The sequence below is a fragment of the Equus quagga genome, chromosome 11, assembly GCF_021613505.1.
Source record: "Equus quagga isolate Etosha38 chromosome 11, UCLA_HA_Equagga_1.0, whole genome shotgun sequence".
In the NCBI taxonomy this organism is placed as follows: domain Eukaryota; kingdom Metazoa; phylum Chordata; class Mammalia; order Perissodactyla; family Equidae; genus Equus; species Equus quagga.
Genome location: NC_060277.1, coordinates 114,325,189 through 114,344,440, shown reverse-complemented (window position 1 = coordinate 114,344,440; position 19,252 = coordinate 114,325,189). Strand labels below are relative to the sequence as shown.

The 19,252-nt window shown below is 48.6% G+C and overlaps 1 protein-coding gene across 5 annotated transcripts in view; it reads right to left on the bottom strand.

Annotated features, from left to right (window-relative positions):
* The window catches only part of RPTOR (regulatory associated protein of MTOR complex 1), a 394,844-nt gene that overhangs the window by 70,556 nt on the left and 305,036 nt on the right, over positions 1-19,252 (bottom strand). For all 5 annotated transcript variants that reach the window (XM_046674997.1, XM_046674998.1, XM_046674999.1 and 2 more), the window contains exons 14-17: positions 6,852-6,926; positions 3,653-3,718; positions 3,106-3,297; positions 2,469-2,609 (exon numbers count right to left, since the gene is read on the bottom strand). In XM_046674997.1, the coding sequence (XP_046530953.1) occupies positions 2,469-2,609; positions 3,106-3,297; positions 3,653-3,718; positions 6,852-6,926 (474 nt within the window). The remainder of the gene's footprint in view (positions 1-2,468; positions 2,610-3,105; positions 3,298-3,652; positions 3,719-6,851; positions 6,927-19,252) is intronic.

Sequence of the window (19,252 nt, the reverse complement as noted above, 5' to 3'; positions counted from 1 at the left end):
GGCCCACAGCCATGGAGCGTCAGACTCGGCCCCTGGAACCGTGGCAGGACAGAGCAGTGCTCTGGGGGAAGAGCACGTTTGTTCCAGTGAGGACACCCTCTGGGCTTGCTTCTAGGGAAAGGCGCTCTGGCCCAAGTGGCTCATCCCCCCGTGTCTCCTGGGCCCCAGGGGTGCCGAAGGGCAACAGCCTCTGAAATTGCATCCACTCTCCCACCCACCACTGCCCCACTCTCCCTAACCCTCCACATGTCCTGTGTGTCCACAGCAAATATCACCTTGTCCACTTATTTAACAGGCCTGCTGCTGGCTGGCTGGCTCCCCCGTTAGCACGCAAACTCCTTGAAGGCAGTGAAGGGTCAGGGCCTGACGTGCTGCCTGTAACTCTGCAGACACTCAAACAGCTGTTCAAAGGATGAAGTCCTCAGGCACTGTTGCAGAAGGTGCACTCCTGGCAAACTGCCCTTGGGATTAGGAGCCCCTGCCCTGTAGCCTCACCATCACTGCCCCTCCCGCTTGCTCCATGCTCCAGCCACACGAACAACAGGCAGCCCCTGGGGGTGCCATGGTCTTTCACACCCCTGGGCCTTCGCACACACTCCTCCTGCCTCACCTGCTCTCCTGCTCCTTACCTCACTGGCTCCTGGCTGCTCATCCTTCATAATCAAGGTACAAGTTCCTCCCTGTGAAAGCCTGCTGACCCCTCTCCCCCGCAGGAGGTTGGGGCAGGCACCACTCTGATGCGTTCTGGAGAACTCCGGGCCTCCCTCTGAGATACTACTCATTTACAAGTGCTTCAGCACAGTCACTGGTCCCAAGTCTGCCTCTTTAACTAGACTGCATGCTCCTTGAAGGCAGGGCTGTCTTCCACTCTGCACTCCAGGGCCCCGTATGCAGAAGAACGCGACACTGAGCCCGGGAATGGATGAACAAGCAGAAGGAAGAAAGAGCCTTCTCTGCCTCTAGAGGAAGTCGCACCCCTGGTCAGCAGGACAGGCTCTGACATGCGGCCTGCACCTCTAGCATGCAGGCACAGCATGCAGCCCCCAGGCAAGGCAAATGCCATCCTGCCCGCAGTAAAGACTCAGTGACACATGAGCACTCTAGTACCCAGAACCCACACCTCTGCAAAGGGACAGTGAATGGATCACAGCCGGAGGCCCACCTGGCAGCCCAGGGGCCACCTGGAAGCACTCAGGGCTGCACTCGAGAGCACAGTGGTCCCAGTGGCTCCTGGTGACTTCAGTGACCACTCTCCTGATACTGGGAACTCAGAGGGACATTCTTTTTATTTTTATTAACATTCATCTTTAAGTTTTTTGGAAAGAAGAAAAGCTTTCCTTTCTTTACAGGAATGTTAACAGGCAACTAAAGCAAGGGCAGATTTGCTGCTTTGATCGGTGACGTTCATAATAAAGGCGATTTGAGGCAGGAACGAGAAGACTTTGGCTCGGGCTAACGAACGGGAACCAGCTTCAGACAGACTGGGGACGACGAGAACCTCAAGATAACAATGCCAGGACCAAGGGAAGGGATCTCTAGCATCTCATTTCACATTTGTAACCTTTCTCTAGATCTCTGGCAGTTAATAACTTGGTTCATTCCTCTCTGAAGGGAACATGAGACAGAATGAGCCACTCCATGTTTGAGTCTGGCTGAAGTGAACTTGTCAGACAACGTCCCTCGCAAGGCAATCAGTGGGGTCTACTCTCCAAACAGGCAAACCAGTCCCAAACCACACCCGTCTTCTGACAACCCAGCCTCCCTCTCCCCAGGACAGCGATCTCAGCAATGCTGGGAGGGCAGCTGACACCTTGAGAGGATGAGATGCAAGCCCGTGGCCACCTCCAGAGAACGCTGCCTTCCTGAGCACCGAACAGAGCAGTGTCTGCTCCAGGGCAGCCTTTCAAGTTCACCATGAGACACGACCACGAGCGTCCCTCCAGTGGCCCTTTGTGGCTGAGGGAGAGGAGGGGGAATCAAGCTATGCTGAGCCAACTTCCGACAGGGATGTGAGATCCTGGATGGAAATCCTTGATATTTCTACATCCAAACAGACAAGCACAAGTTTTCCACTTTATAGAACCGTTTCGTTCAGTTGCTGACAAACGTGGGGGCGGGGAGGGGAATACGCTACACGAAACTTTCCGTCTGTCTGTGGGTGTCTACTGCTCTTTTGAATCTCCGTGATGTGTGCGTTGCTCCCAGGCAGTAAGGAGCCTATTATACAAGCTGCCAGTAGACGCAGCCTGTTAAATGCCTTTAAATGAAGCAAACACACGAGTATCTGGTGAATAAATGCACTTTGGAGAGAAGGAAACACATTTAAATGTCTGCTCTCAAAAGGACGTGTGCCAGCAGGAAGGGAGCACGCTCTGCGCGGTCAGGGTCACTGGCTCAGACCCTGGGTGTCGTGGGAGACTGGCTGCCAGGCGCTCTGCCGCTGCCTGCGGAGCTGGGGGGGCACACACCTTCCGGACCACGGGACTCCCGTCGTTGATCAGCTGGGCCAGCATCATGGCCACATTGTGGTCGATGGTGGTCGAGTGGTCGGTCCTCTCTGCAGAGTTGCCCACAAACGTGCCGAGGGCAAAGACTGCTGCGCAGCGCACCTGCAAGACAGGGACAGGGTCAGAGTCACGCCCACGGCTGGCTGTTTGGGTCTGAACTCTGCCAGGGCCACCCGTGAGGTAATCTGATTCAGTTCGGTTAATTCGATTCCAGGAGTTCCATTACACAGTCCTCGAAGCCCAGTTCTACTCATATTGATGGAGCAAAAATGGAGGAAGAGACAAAAGGAGGAATCCTCACGGCCCCAGCTCGAGGGGCTGGAGACAGATTGTAGAGGTCGGAAGTTCTGGAACCAAATGGGGCACCGGTAATCCATCAGTGAGTCAGACGGGGGTCCGGGGGACAAGGGCTGTGCTGGGCATGGAGGGGGCAGTTTCTGGACGCGAGGCAACACGCAAGTGTGAGCAGGCCTCTGCTGGAGATACTGTCTACACAGTGGCCCTCCACACACAGCATCCGGGCAGGACTGCTGGCACAAAGTACCTGCTGGCCCTTGGCCTCACCTAGCCCGAAGCCACTGGGTGGGGATGGACTCACCTCAGGAATGGGGTCGGAGAGGAGGCTGCAGAGTTTCTCGTGAGCACTGTCCCTCACCCCACACCACCTAGCCGAGTCAAAATTCTGCCAGATCCGTCCTAGGCAGATGGCCACCCACTGGCGCAGCAAGGGGTGGGGGTCGTTGAGCTGCTCCAGGCAAATGGCGATCAAGTTTCCCTGGAGGCAGGCTTCCTATGAGAAGTCAGACAACATGCAGAAGGTCACCCGGGGAGGGGTGCTAGGCTGGGATCATAGCCCCCAAGGTTTCTTGTGGAAACTTTGCTTAATCACATTACAAGATTTGCTCAATTCCCCTCGTTTTAAATCCCACCAATTTCAATTCCAATTTACCCTGCAAACGGCTGGCTAAGCGAAGGGTCTGGGCCCTGCTCCTCCCATGGTGTCCCCTGGGGGCTGGTGTGCTCGTAACCCCCCACCAGTCGGAGGCTGTTTCATTAGACATTCAGTTCCTCTGATCCCTGAATACGGCAGCGTGGTGCTGCACCAGAGGGAGGCTCTGGATGGTGGCAGTGGCCGAGACACTCACCTGGCCTGTGTTATAGCTGTTGACAATCACAGCGAGAATGAAAGCCGTCATTGTCCTATGTTCAGCCTGGAAAACAAATGTCACCCCTGGTTTTACATTTTCCCCATGGAGGAAACTCATCATGCCCAAACACAACCAAGTTATCCTCTCAGAATCTTTCTGATGGGCTTGATTAAAGTAACACGAGCCTGCTTACTGTCTTTTGATTTGAGTCTACAAAACAGGAACAGCCTCTCTAAGAGGGTCTGGCAGCTTTGGGCTGGCCTCTCAGACGACAGGCTGCTCCTTGAAGCACTCATGCTACAGTCTGCCACGATTTTCTCCTAAGGTTGTGCTGTTAATGAGGAAGGCCCCTGACCGCGCAGCCCTCGCTCCTGCCCCAGGCCGCAGAAGCAGCCTGCTCCGAGTCAGCACACTGCAGTAAAACGAAGGACTGTTGCATCCTAACTTGGCTCCATGTTTTCCTCTTTCTGGTCTTCTACTGGTGGGACCAATTTTCATTCTTTCCTTTCCTCTGGCCTCTGCTGCCTTAGAAATCAGTCAGTCTGTTTTGAACTGTGTAATGGTGCCGTATGTTTCTAACATCCATACTGAACAAAGTCTTAAGTTAATTATTCTACCTCCCTTGGATGAATGCAAGGCTCTTAGGGTGCCTTAATTCTGACATTCCTCCTCATGTGTTAACCCCTCAAATTAGCAATTATGATGATTTATTTTTACAGCCGATGCTTAATATGCCAACATATCTGCCAGTTTCTTAGCTTTTTGCTGCTTCCTGCATCCTGCTTTTCCCTGGGGCTTCAACTTCCTCTTGAAATACGGTCTTCACAGCTCTCTTTGGTGGGGTCACAACAGCTCAGCTGTCAGTCTCCTAAATGTGTTGGCTTCACCGGCATTCCTGAATGGCACCTCAGCTGGTACAGAGCTCCAGGCAATGGTCAGTCTCCTTGAGTGCTCTGAAGGCCCTGCCACTGTTCTCTGTGCTCTGTTACTGCTGATGGAAAGTCTGCTGCCTGTGCACTTGTTCCTCCTTTGCAAACAACCTTTCCTTTTGCTCTGGTTACTTTTAGATTTCCCCTTGGCCTTTGACACGCTCTACTTCCATTATGATGAGTCTGGCTATGGATTTGTTTTTATTTAACTTTCTCAAGATTCACTGTGCTTTTTAAATCTGAAAACTCACTTCTTTCTTCATACCTGGAAAGTTCTCAGCCCCAGTCAGTTCGAATACTGCTTCCCTGCTCCCTCTGGTCTCTTGTCCTGGGGGTGTCGTGAGCCTCTGCTGCCTGTGTCTACTGCTGCCTGATGCATCCACGGAGCTTTGAATGGCAGTGATCATATCTTCCACTACAGGTTCCTTTTCTCCCCCTAGATCTGCCTATTTATTAAAAGAATCTAGTTGGTCACTTTTGAGGGTGAGTAAAAGTAAGAGCATACACTGTCTTTGTATGAGCAGAAGTGCTTCTGAAGAAACATCACAGTGGTTTATTTTTGGACATAATTAAAACAAGTCGTTTTCCTCAATCATTTTGAACATACGTGTTTATATTGCTTTTATATTCTATTAGTTTCAGTTATCAGGTGCTAGCTCTCTGCGCCGGCCCTGCTCGTTCCCTTTCCGGTGGGCTCTCCTGACGGTGGCAAGAGCGGGCTGTGTTTCTGGCATGAGTCTCCTGTGACAGCACTGCTCACGTGTCCCTGTAGAAAGGTCTCGCCTTCGCTCTTCCAGTACCCTGGTGATTTCAGTGACCCTGAACGAGTTTTACACCCACTTTTTTGGCTGGTGGCTCTCACCCACAGGATGCGTGTAAGTGCAGACCCAACTCCCCGGCGGGAGGGCCGAGGGTCCTGTCTCTCATGGAGGCATTCCCTTTAACTCTCCGCCCAGATGTGGAGGATGGGAGCAGCTGTTTGCGTCCTCTGTTGATGAGTAGGGGGTGCGCCTCGTGGGCTCCCGGCTTCCAGCAGGGGTGTTGCCTTCCGAGACACCGCCTCTAGGGTCTGCGAGATGCGAGGAACCCCAGGGCTCGCTTCCCGCCATGGCTCTCCGCTGACCCCTCTCTTCAGGTTTTGGCATTTGGGAACTTCCTCTTTTTTCTTTCAAATTTGGCCGTGTCCTCCAAACTCTAACGTGTCTGTAGTTGAAGTGGGGCCCATCGCATCAGCTCAGCTCACCATTTTACTGCATTTTATCAGTTTAGCATTCTTTTTCATTTGTTTGATTTATATTCTTACCCACCCTGAAGAACAGGGAAGTGCTTATTTCCAGAACTCATATAGACTACAAACTTAAACTGCCTATGATGATGTTTAAACACCACACACAAGTTAAAACACACAAATGCTATTCACCTTTTACATAACAATCCTGTTTTTAATGTTTTCTGTTTTTTTGTTATTGTTATCATTATTTAGTTTAGAAAACCAACTAGAGGGTGAAATTACATACAAAAGTTCCTTTATACAACCAAAGCCACCTAAGAGTATGTCAATGAGCTGTTATACTTAGTTAAATATTCTAGTAAAACCAAGTTATATTAAGTAATTATTTAGGATGTCTATTTTGTTCTCTTTACTATGCTAGGAGCTGGAAGTAGGGAATAAAGAAATTAATTATAAAACATTTATAGGAATTCCTATAATGCTATTCACAGATTACTAATTTTTAAGCAATTTAATGTAATAAAATATATTTAAACTTTCAATCTCTTCTTTTCTTCCCTCCCTTCCACCCTGATTCATAAGGCACATGAGCATCTTGCCACACCCTAACAACTGCACTAGGCACAGGAACTATCATATAATAGAGGGACAAGCACTCATTAATCTAACTCAGTTGACAAGATGCGAGGGAGAGTGCATTCCACTATACTGCAAAGATGTTCCAGGGCAAATAGACTAACATAAACAAAACCAAACCAACCTGTACATCAAGGTTAACTATATCCTGATTTAGAGACAGCCATGAAACAGCTACTGAAATAATGTGCTATTAAGTAAAGAGCAGTAGCTCAAGTGTGAACGTGGCCCCCACAGCGTGGCCCACCCCCACAGGCCCCTCTGCTTGGATGGGTGAGTGGCGAGGAGCAACCCTCTCTGCAGTCCTCGTAAAAGGCATCACAGTAGCATAACACGTGGGCGGAGACAAACGATACAGATCGTGAGACTGTCCAAAAGACAAACGACGCTTGGTCCTTACTGGCATGTAAGGGTCTGCCAAGACCGAAAGGAAATATTTGTGACCGTTGTCCTTCACCAGGTCAGCTTGACATGACTGGGGAGAAAAAAGAGACAGAGGAGGAGCAGTGAGTGTGGTTACCTGGAAGGGGTTCTTTCTGCTGCTTGTGATGTACGAACAAATGAATGTGCAATGAATATTTTATGCCTTTAGCATTTTCTCCTCTCAAGTCCAATTTTCATTTGAAAAAACGGCTAGAATGGTTGCTTGCAGACACATTTTCCCTGGCTGTGGGAAAAGAGCTGGGATCTTGCACATTCTCAGAAGCGCAGCAGCTCTAAGACGTTCTCTGAGAACACCTTCCGGGCTCTAACAGGTAGGGTGCCCTGGCCGCTGGGCCGGCTCCTTCGCAGGGCCATCCTCCTGCGGCCTCTTCCCTTCCCAGGTGCTCCCGGGGCCCACTCCTGTCCTCTCGCCCTCCCAGCTGGGATGTGCCCAGCACTTGAAACTACGCCTGGTTTCTGCAGGCCTCGGCCCCTGCTGAAGCTTTTCTTGGGATTTTGCTAGGACTTAGAAAATAGTGAAGAACAATAACCTGTGTGAATATAACAATTACAAATTATTTGTGTCACATGGTTATATTTTAACAGGTGCTTCCTGGAGGCCCAACTCCTTCCTCCAAAGGAATAGCTCTCGGATGGGAATTTAGATTTTAAATGCTAAATGAGCTGTCAGGCAGGCAGTTCTTCCCCACTCTTGGGTCGCCCTGCCCCTGCAAGCACCATCACGTCTCTGCGTTCATCTGCTCCTCACACACCTGAGGACCCACCAGGTGCCAAGCACTGGCTTGGTCCTGCAGACAGAGACACAGCTTGTGCCCTGCTCACAGTTCAGGAGAAGGCTACTGAGGAGCAGTCACGACACTTGATGAGGAGACACTCGGGGCATGGGGGGCTCAGGGAGAGGGGAGGGGGGTTGCGCGCTTTCTGGAGGAGATGCCTAAGCTGAGGAGCAGTGGGGATTATCCACGGAGGAAGGACAGATGGGGGAATAGAGGCGATGGGGAGGGCTGGGGGAGGCAGGAGATGGTCAGCACAGGGCTTCGAATGTTGTCCTGAGGAGGCCTTGAAGAGGCCTGCAGGGGCTGAAACCCGGGAGGGTCAAGGCATTCCGACGGCAGGTCGGAGTCATGCTGGAACTGCAATGGAGGTGAGTCAGAAGGGCTGGACCGGAAATGGGGAGGCACACGTAGCACAGACAGAGGGGACGGGGATGATCCTGGAGAGATGAGGAGACTGTTCTGGCGGGATCTGGTGGGAAGGGCTGGGCGAGACCACTAAAGAGGTGGGTGCCATCTTCCAGGGGAGCGCGGAGGATGAGGAGTCCCATCTGGAGTATCCCACATTCGAGGCACCTCTGAGACACAAGCAGAGCCGTCAGAAGGAAGGTGGCCACGCACAGTTTGAGGTGTAGGGCATGACCTGTGCTGGCCCTCTAGATTAGAAGTCGCACGTACATCGGGCGGGCCCCCAATGCTGCAGAGGGGGAGGCTGCTCCTCTAGAGCACAGAGGATGGGCCCTGGGGGACGGGAGACAGGGCGAGGGAAGAGGCTTCCAGGTGGCTGTAGGATTGAGGAGTCGTGGGGATGCCGGGGGAAGCCACTGGCTCTTAGGTGGCCGTGAGTATTGCTGGAAGCCCTGCATTTCTGCCAGTGCTGGTTCTTCAAGGGACTGAAACAAGCACGCCTTGCACATTCTGGGGCTGAGGATAACATCTGGGGAGGGTTCAGGCCCTCAGCGCTGAGGAAAAGGTTTCTATTTGCATGGAGGAGAGGACGGGGGCAGGACTTGGAGCGAAGAATTAGGCTCCCAGCCAGGTCTCCCTCTCGCTAGCTGTGGGATGCCAGCAAAACTGAAGAAATCTCTGCTCAATTAGCTGAATCATAGATTAAACATACAACAGGTAAGAGCGACTCAAAAGATTGGAAAGTGACATACAAAGTATAAATGCTCTCATTCTTGGAGAAGGTGACCCACATAATGTAGTCATAATGGTAACTGGGCTTCTTGGATTAACATCCAGAAAAACTGATTAGTGTGACATTTGGGGTAATGTGTACACAGACAGATGTTAAATTTCACCAGCTCCCAGCATGCTCCACCCTGGAAGATGAAGGCAACTGAAGAAGAAGTGAGGATTGGAATTTTAAGAACTGAGTTTCTGAGAGTAAGAGGACACAGTTTTGTACTGCAATATATTCCTGGCTCACCAGAGCCCCCACTGGCTTGGAGCTTCTCCTGCAATGAAGCCCCCTCTCACAGATGCAGAGGTGGTTTTGCAGATGGAATCTGCTGGCTACCTCAGCCCAGAACCCCTGAACCCCCATGCCTCTCCCGCACTGCCCTATTTCTCAGGGGTGCTCTGATAATTAGGTGTTTCTTCCTCACATCAATAAACTGATAAGGCAGGCTACTGGACTCGGCTGTTTAAGTGGGAGTTAAGCGAGGTGGAGACGAGAGGTCAGGAAGCAGTGGGCACCGGGGGCTCAGGTTAGCAGGCTAATTCCCGAAAAGCCAGAGAAGCCAATTAAGCACATGGTGTTCAAGTAATACCCAGAAGGGACTCCTTGCTTTGAATGGAGGCTTTGACAAATGAACCAAAGGCATCACCATGATATCCTCCCTGTAAAGACTCAGCCCAGAAGAGACAGGGAGAGAGAACTCACTCACCAGCGCAGCGCTGGTGCCCCAGGTACACTGGTTAGGCACCCGATTCTGAGAATAAAGGCACCTTTCTTTGTTTTTAAACCAGAGATTCGACAAGTCAAATCAAAGCCCACACGTTTACAGTGAAGCTCCTTAAACGTGTCTCATCAAAGAGGAATAAAGTGTCACTAATTCATATCTTACTAATTCTGAATTTGAGGCACATATGTCACGGTATCTGAAACCATAACTTCAATATGCCTTCAATATTGGAGGCTGGTGGTTATTTTGTTTATATTAAAAGCTCTCTCTTTTGATGAGTCTGTCATGCCAGGAAGGGAGCACCAACAAAGCCACCTTTTCACACGTCTGCCTTCACTTTCAGTTCTCAGCAGGGGTCATCTATGAATTGGTTTAGAATCCGCTCACACTTTCCCCAAGTCACCTGTCCCCCCCGCCCTCCTGTGCATACGTGCAGGCTCCGCAGCACCTCCTTCCAGGGTGCGGGGACACATGCTCTTGGCCGCCTGACTCAGGCCAAGTACCTCATTACAAGAGAAAATAAGGCCTTCAACTATAAAGGTGCAGAAATGGGCCCAACAGATGACAGCCTTTGCAAGCACAGGCTCGGTGGAAAAGTACCCAAAGAGATGCAGGCACTCGCAGCCAAGAATGCTCCAAAGCAGCTGCTTTCCAAGGGCTCTGCCTTGTTGTTTTGTCTGTTTGCTTTTCCCCCAGATCAAGCTACAGGTATGACATATTAAGGCCAGAGAGAAAGGAAGGTGGAGGAGGGGAAGAAGCATGAACATGAAAGGGTTTACCTAAGCAAACCCTTCCCCCACACAGCAAACCCAGCTCTGACTTGTCTTTAATTCTCCACACGGCTCTGATTCTTCTGTCTCAGGACTTCAGGGAATTAAATTTTTTAAATGGGGAAGAGGGAGGAGAGGAAGAGAAGAGAAGAAAAGCAAAGAGAAGAAGGAAGCAAACACATATTTCATTGCGGCAGCAAGTACAGATAAGGTTTGCAAACAGACGTAAGGATGGAGCAGAGACCAGGAGGAACTCGACCAAAGACCCTGGTTTCTGTGGGGTAAGTTTATAAGGCGTGGGCAGGTGTTCCTCCTCGGAACATTCCAGCAAAGGATGCTGTGAGGAGAGACCCTGCCTTCATTCTCCTTAATGCAGATTATCAAGTCTATTTTATGGGGGAGCAGGAAGCAAACTGAACAAAGCCTAACAGACCAGCATGCGTGATGAATCTAACGAGGTCCAAGTCAGCAGGGCCATCCTGAGCAATTCCACCAACGGACGCAGCCACTCATGTTCTCATGGAGACAATCACACAGGGCGAGGCCGTGTCTCCTGCCCACGGGCCACAGAGTTCACTCCTTGTGATGAGGAAAGGATGCAGCAGTGCTGGACAGGCAGGGCAGTGTCCAACTAGAGAAAGGAGCCTCTGCTCCATTATTACCAGAACATGAGATGCCCCGGGGAATCCATCTGGAGACAGACACAGGACTAGGTTGGGAGGTTTATATGCCCAGAATTTTAACAACCATGTGTGGCCATGAAACTAGTAGTGCCGGAGAAAATAACCCCAGAGCAGGGATTTCTGCTCACTGGTCGCAGGAGCTCACAGCTCTTCACAGACTCTGCAACACACGCCTCAGCAGTTACAGACGCCCCTGCCTCCGCACGCCTCGAACCCTCAGCACAGCTGACGGCCCATTTGCCAGGGGTAGCAAGATATTTAAATGTACAGAGATTTTCATTTTCCAACAAATGTTGATTATTTTAAATATTCAAAATGCCTTGTAGCTATTCTCACGTCAGATGCTCCTGTGTGGAAGGTAAGCTTCAGAATAGAAAGACACCTTGAATGCCGAAATACCTGTTACCAGTGGGAAAATCACTGGCATGTATGAACCCTTCGATGCCTTCAATCTTCCTTCTTGTACATAAAATGTACAAGATTCTTGTTCTAAAATGCGTAAACACATTTAAAGTATCTATATATATATATATATATATATGAAAAACATTTTAAAAAGTATATTTTCCAAGTATATACATATGAATATATTTATAAATGAATACATTTACATGTGTAAATACACTCTGTAAACACGCTACTGAAAGGTACAGATTGAGAAGTCCTCCTCCTTCACCACTATATGTAATCACTTCGTTAGTTTCTTATTTAATCTTCTGGTCTTTCTTCCTGTAAACATAAGAAAATGTGAATGTACAGACTGAGCCACTGTTCTTAAACGAAGGACCCCTGCATCCGAGGTCCTGCACTTTGCTGTTCTTCACGTGAGGCGCTCTCGCCACATCTGCTTGTGGAGAGCTTGCTCTGTCTTCACAGCTAACACATAATAGCCCATCGGGCGGAGGCGGCACGGCTGTCTAACCAGCCTCCTGTGGACCAAGCTGTTATGACCACAAACAACACTGCAAAGAATAAACATCTATAAGCTATTTCATATGTAAGCAGGTAAGCGGTGAATTCCCAGATGAGACGCTGCTAGATGGAAGGATAAAAGGCATTTGCAATTTTGATGGATATTACCCCTGTGAACTTTCACAGCAGTGCATATGGTAAAATGTTTGAATTTTTGCCAATCTGACAAGTGAGAAATGGTATTTCAGTGTGGTCTTACTGTGCATTTACTATGAAAAGACTGAGCATCTTTCATATATGTAACAGCCATTTGTGTTTCTTTTTCTGTGAACTGTTGGCTCATGTCCTTTGACCATTTCTCTATTGGACTGTTAGTGTTTTTCTTGATTTCTAGGAGCTCTTTATATGTTAGGGAGGCTAGTCTTTTACCTGTGATAGGAGTTTTAAATGCCCCCACCCTCAATTCGTGGTTGTTTTAAAACTTTTGCTCATAGTATTTTTTCCTCCATGCAGTTTTCTATTTTTATGCAATTAAGTTTATTAATTTTCAAGGACATCTAGATTTTAAGTTATAGTTAAAAAGGCTTTCATCACTCTAAGGTTAAAATATAATTTGCCTGGGTTTTCTTCTAGGGCGTTCGTGGTTTCATTCTTTGTATTTAAATAATCTCTCTCTCTAGCGTTAATGCTGGTATTCCAGATGTGCAGTCAGACACCTAGCTATCCTAACACCAAAAGGTCAGGAGTCTATCCTCTTTACTCCACTGATCAGAGATGCTGACTTGACCACAACCAAAATCCTGTATGTACTGAGGTCTGTTTCCGCTAGCCTCCATTGGTCTGTCTGTCCATAATCCAGCACCACAGTGCTTTTTATTATTGAGGCTTCATAGTTAATTTTGATATCTGGTAGGATCAGCTCCCTGTCATTATTCTTCCTATTCAGAATTCCCCTGGCTATTTCTAATTATTTTTCCATAGAAGTTTAGAATTGTTTGTCCAGTTTCAGGGAAAAAATTACCTGCTGGTAATTTTACTGGGATTGTATGAAAGTTCTAATTAGCTTAGGGCACACTGACTGTTTATGACAAGAGCCGTGCTGGAAAGGCACAGGCTGCGTTCTGCTCGCTCAGGCTGGCCTCTGCCAGACTCAGGATGCTTCAGCGTTTTCTTCACAAGAGGGTTTTCATGTCTCAGGTCAAGTCTGTTCTGGATTCAGGATTCTCTTGGAAGTGGGGTGCATTGTCTTCTAACTGGTTGTTTCTTTTGATTTCTGTATATTAATTCTGTCTTCTACTTACTAAATTCTCTTATCAGTAGTATGTAATTGATTCCATTGGGTTTTCCAGGCACATACTCATCATTTGCACACTGCAATGTTTTCACTTCTACTTTTCCAATTTTATGCCTCTAATTTCTTCCTCTTGACTAATTGTGTTAGCTGGTAGCACAGTGGCATCTTACCTTCTTCCTATTTTAGTGGGAATGTTTTTAGTTTTTCCCCATTAAGTATGATGCTGGCTTTTGGACGGATGAAAATATTTTAAGTCTTAGAGAAGTAGCTACTGATGCCTGTTTTATTGAGTGGCGTCTTCCTTTATGAGAAGATCAATGTGAGCCTACTTCTGCTTATTAATGTCTTACCTTAATAGCTTTCCTAGTATGAACCAGCCTTGCATCCCTAGAAACCCACTCAGTCACGGTGTATTATCCTTTCAATGTCCTGCCGGATTATTTCCAAATTCTTATAAGTGGGAATGCCATGTAGTTTGCTTTTTTTTTCCCCTGCTTTTTCTCCCCAAGTCCCTCCAGTACATAGTTGTATATTTTAGTTGTGGATCCTTCTAGTTGTGGCATGTGGGACACCGGCTCAGCATGGCCTGATGAGCGGTGCCATGTCCGCGCCCAGGATCCGAACTGGCGAAACCCTGGGCCACCGAAGCGGAGCGCGTGAACTTAACCACTCTGCCACGGGGCCAGCCCTGCCTAGTTTATTTTTATTCCTTTATATTGACATAAGAATTTAAGGCTATGAATTTTTCTCTGAATATGGCATTAACTGTATTTCATAGGTCTGATATACATTATTTTCATTATCATTAATTTTGGAAACTCTACAATTTTGTTGTATATATTTCCTTTGACCCAAGATTTAAGATAGTTGTTTTCTTCAAAAAAAATAAATTTCCAGTTGGAAGGCCCCTTTGTTTTCTGATATTGTTATTCATTTCCAGTTCTACTGTACACATTGTATTATTTCTACTTTTTGGAAATTCTTAAGGTTTCCTTTGTGGCCTAATATATGGTCAGACTTCAGGAATTTAAAAGAAGGAATAATGTCTCCAACTAGGACACAGAGCTCAGTACATGTTCTTTAGGTCCACCTTGCTGCAGGTCTGCGTCACTTTGAGTAAAAACAGCCACGACACTTCATAAGTGCCTCAGCTGCATCAGGTCCTCTCTGGGCCACCTGACCCACAGCACATCACTGAGCATTCAGTCACCTTGAGAGGGAGTTATCAGAACTCCCATGCTTGTACAAGGAAGTGAAGATTTAAACGAGTGTTGTGACCTGCCCACGGTCCCTCAGCGACAGCAAGAATCCAAACCAAGGCCGTCCAAATCACACGCCGCTTTATCACTTTACTTAGTGCAAGTTTCATCCTCTACCCATTCTGTCGGGGGAGAGGGGACACAGTGGCTTTCCAGCTGGCACTGAACTCTCTGGGCCTTGGCTCCACCAGACAGGCGGAGCTGGGAGGATGCGAAGTTCTCTGAGGGGGGAAGTGGCTTAGCTAGCCTCACCCAAGGTAGGCTGAGCTTTCCTCCCACCTCAAATTCCTGTGGTTTCTCTACTCCCATGTTTTCTTTCACAGACAAATTAATTCCATTTTTATCAGATTAATCCATGGAAAGAGATAAAACAGCAAAACAGCACTAAATGGCTTCTTATAGGCAAAAGCAACTCCCTGGACCTCCCCGCCCCCCAAGGTCCAGCTCCCCAAAGGCAGCCAATTTCAATTCTTTGGACAGTTTTTCAAGAATTTACCTCCAGATTTCAAAGTAATTGCTACATCTTTATTTCGCGATTTTAGACTTTGTCTGCTGCTGCCCTGTCACAGAATGAGGACTCAGCTCCCTTTCGCTCATGCACCCAACTTCCCACAATGAGCACATCACAGCTTCGGGCTGGTTCAGCACTCAGGGCTGACACTGTATCCAGGAAATCTTCCTCACTGACAGCCGAGCAGCGTATTGTGATCACATTTTCCTTATTGCAAACCTTGTGTTTTCACTTGCTGATTTTGGTAACGCTTCCCCTGCATCTCACAACCTCTCTGTGCGACTTTCCACCTGCTCAAACCTATGGGATAACCAGTCAGTTCCTGTGTTTCCACCCACAGGGCCCAGGAGATCCTTGGGCTCTGCTCTGGGCTGATTTTGGTCCAGGCCTAATGAGCAGCCTTCACCCTGGCATTGGTCTTTCTGGTGGACTAGACCCCCTGCATCCTCGAACTCATCTGAGATTCCTAGAACTCACCTGAACTGCCTGAGTTATTTCTGTAGCAGAGACTATTACTGTCCCAGCCAGGCCCTAAAACTGACCTGAGGGTCATGCTGAGCCACGTCATACAGGGTCCTCCACCACTTGGTGCCAATCACCCAGTGGTATGACAAGCAGTGGTGATGGAGAAATACGTTTGAATGAAGAAACCCATGCTATTAGCCTCCTCTCTCTGGTCATACGTGCGCTCTTGCACATGGACTCGTCTGTGCCATCACTCACCTCCAAGCGTCTCTGTGTCTGCGCCTGTGCTCCCAGTGCCCTCTTTTCCCCACTGGAGGCACCTGAGCACTCCAGGCACAGCCTCTGTGAGCCCCTCAACCAGCCTCTGGCCTTCCCTTGTGCTCCTACTTGAAGTCGCTGTCTTTGGGTTAGCTCTTCACACTTTCCACCTTCTTTGCTAGACTCTCAGCTCCTTGAGGACAAGAACCCTGTACTATTACTTTTTATAGTCCCGGGAGATAGTAGAGCCTGGCTCCTAGCAGAGGCTCAGGGTTTGCTGAATGCATAAGCGGACTGTGAGCATGAAGAAGTACCCCTCCTCACAAGGTATGCTGATCACACCAGGAACCACTTCCAACATGATGATTACAGCTACCAATCGACCCGTGAAACGAGGAGCAACAAGCCTCCCTGGGTCAGTGCTGCCGAGCGGCAGAGCCCAGACGCCGAGGCCCAGCCTCTCCCTGCTGTGCCATGTGGGCTTCACCCAGACCCTGGAACCCAGGTCACTGCCAGGTGCATGGGCAGCCCTGTGAGTCCTGGGTGGGAAAGGTGTCTGAGCTGGCACGATCTGGACCATACTTTAAACCAGCCTTGATTCCTCACATCAAAATCATGGTTGCTCTGTTCATAAAGCTTAGAAAGCTGCCACAGCCATCAGACTTGAGTCATGCAGACTGTGCGCTCGGGTTGACTGGCCCCCGATCCTCACCCTCCCTGATTCAGTGCTGCGAGCTGGTGATTCAGTGCAACCTGATAATTAATCATGTGGTTACCAGACTGGACTTCCCTGGGCGCCAGGCTGCTGCTCCACCTTCACCCTCTGAGAAGTCCCTGCAGCCTGAGTCACTGAGCACATTCAACCCGCAAAAGGGTGACCCGTCACCTCCCCACCAACACTCACTCCCCTGTGCCCAGAGCGGGACGAATGGCCTGCATGCTGAGCAGCAGGGGACAGCCTCTTGCTTCTTCAGCTTTTCATTTCACTCTTGGCAACCTAGAGGCATTTAAAACCACTGCCTCCCTCCTGCCACACACAGACACACCCACCTGCAACCCGGCCTGTCACCGATGTGCAAATCTGCTGGGCCGGGCCTCTTCCCAGGCAGGTGGTCTTCTGAGGCCTGACCTAGTGCCAGGACAGGCAGACCTGGCTCCAGCGATGCGGCAGGGGTGGGAGGAGTCTGCTTTCCTGGGCCATAGTTCTCCAGGGATGCCATGAGGGTGGATGTGAATCCCCCCACAAAGTGAAACCCACTCGGAGAGCTTCTGAAAAGCAGCCACCTCATTTCACTAGGATGATGGCTAAAGAGGCCACTCCTCATGACAGTGCTCCTTCAGCCAACAATGAGAAGGGCACGTGGAATCACTGAAGCAGCACATCCTTACGCAGCTTCTGTGTAAATGTGGGTCTCGGCAAACTTGTGTCCCTAAGACTGTGATTTTTGTTTATTTTCTGCATTTTACAACCTATAGTTTAGAAATTAAATGGACCATCAAAGCAATTAAATTATTTACGTTAAAATGAGGAGCTGGGAAGGATAAGCAACATTTATGAAGCCAGACTTTGGGCTGGGGGTTTTCACTTGAAGACAAGCCTAACTGTTGCTCATCAGTTCTGTAACTGACACAGCTACCTGTGGTCAGAGCGAAATCATTCCCACTTTGTCCACTTGTAGGTAGCTGGAAGATGGTGCAGCAGGAAGGTTATTCAATAGAGGGCAAACTGAAAGAAGAAATCCTAGAAAATCCCAGAGATGCAAAAACAAAACAACTCTAGTGCTAAACTTTATAAAATAAGCCTAAATCAATAATAATGAAATTAAAAGAACGATATTCGGATTTTAAAACGATAGTGAAAGTGAATAAAGGACTAGTGCTCGACAACAGACATAAAGCAGGCCACTCAACAAAAAATCCCAGTGCATCCCAGTGACGCCCTCCCAAGAGCACAGGACGGAAGGGGAGGGAAAGAACAACAAGGGGAGGCCTGGCAAACACACCTCAGCCAGCTCACCAAGGTCACGTCAGCAGAGACGAGTCCCGAGAGAGCACGGACCCCTGACGGGACGTGAGGAGGAGGCACTTGACCCTGTGCTCTTCCTCCCCCAAACCCGCAAGCCCGCGCTCCTCATGAGAAAGCATCAGACAGATCCCAGCAGAGGGACAGTCTGCAAAGTCCCTGAGCAGCGCCCCGCAAAGCTGTCGCAGTCATTGGGACCAGGAAAGTGTGAGACCATCCCAGCCAAGAGGAGACTGAGGAGAGGGGATGACTAGATATGAGGTGGGCTCCTGGATGGGGTCCTGGAGGAGTAAAGAGACACTAGGTAAAAACTAAGGAAACGGAAGTGTGGACTTTAGTTAATAACAACGTATCAACATTGATTCCTCAGCTGTGACAAATGTACCAGGTTATTGTATGATATTAACAATAGGAGAACCTGAGTGTGGGATTTATGGGAACTCTAATGTCTTAAGTTTTCTGTAAAACTGTTCTAAAAAATACGGCTTATTATAATAAAACCTGTAGGAACACGGCATCCAGAACACTAACAGACAGACGCCCAGCACAGGAGGTCATGATTGCCCCAGGTCCTCACAAGACCAGCCCCTCCCAGGCACCTGGCCTTCTGCACTAACTTCTGCAACTGGACCCTCAAGAAAGCAGTTCTGGACTGCAAATTCTCTGGCCCACTTGATCACACTTAGATATTGGCGACATGAGTCATCACTGGACGGTAGAGAAAACTAACCCTGCTCATTTTTTCAACTGAGTTTTTTTTGCGTGAGCTAGGAGTGGGGATGGAGGAAAAGACAGAGACAGAAGAGGGGAGGCTGCTAACATCAGAGTCGATGAGCTGTGATGAAATTACTCTCCAGAGTAAACAGCAGAAATTTTGAGACTGGGCAGGGGAACTGGCCCAGATGTGGGCGCTACAGAAATAAACTTCTGCTCATCTCTTACCTGCTCTTCACTCATATAATGTGCTCTTTCTTAGGACCATGATGACTTGCACACATGGTGAAGTTCTCTGTCTCCAATTTGGGTTTACTTCAGATATATGAACACAAGATGTTTTTCCAAATTCATCGACATTGTGCCCTTGCTGTTTCCTGGTGGCACTATAAATAAAACTTTATTAACTGTAACTTGGGAAGGGCCGCCTGAATTGCATATTAACTGTGTCTACCAAAAAAGCCCTCAATTAACTGAAACCTAGCTTATAGGAATCTTTAATTAACTGTCTCCCCTCTCTTAATCTTGCTAATTAGCAGAAAGACAGATGATAACAAACGACTTGAGGAATTTATTAAAACACAACCACCATCGCCCTCCTGTAACGTGGCCTGCCGGGACTGTAGCTTTAGCCACATTTTCTATATCTTCTCATCTACACACAAGATTGCTCTTGATCTCTGACTGCATCACATGAGCTGAAGGACAATTTTAAAGAAGATTCTGCTAATTTGCTTACTCCCTCTCCCTTCCCCTGTATTTTCTGCATTTTTTGAAAGTTGCAG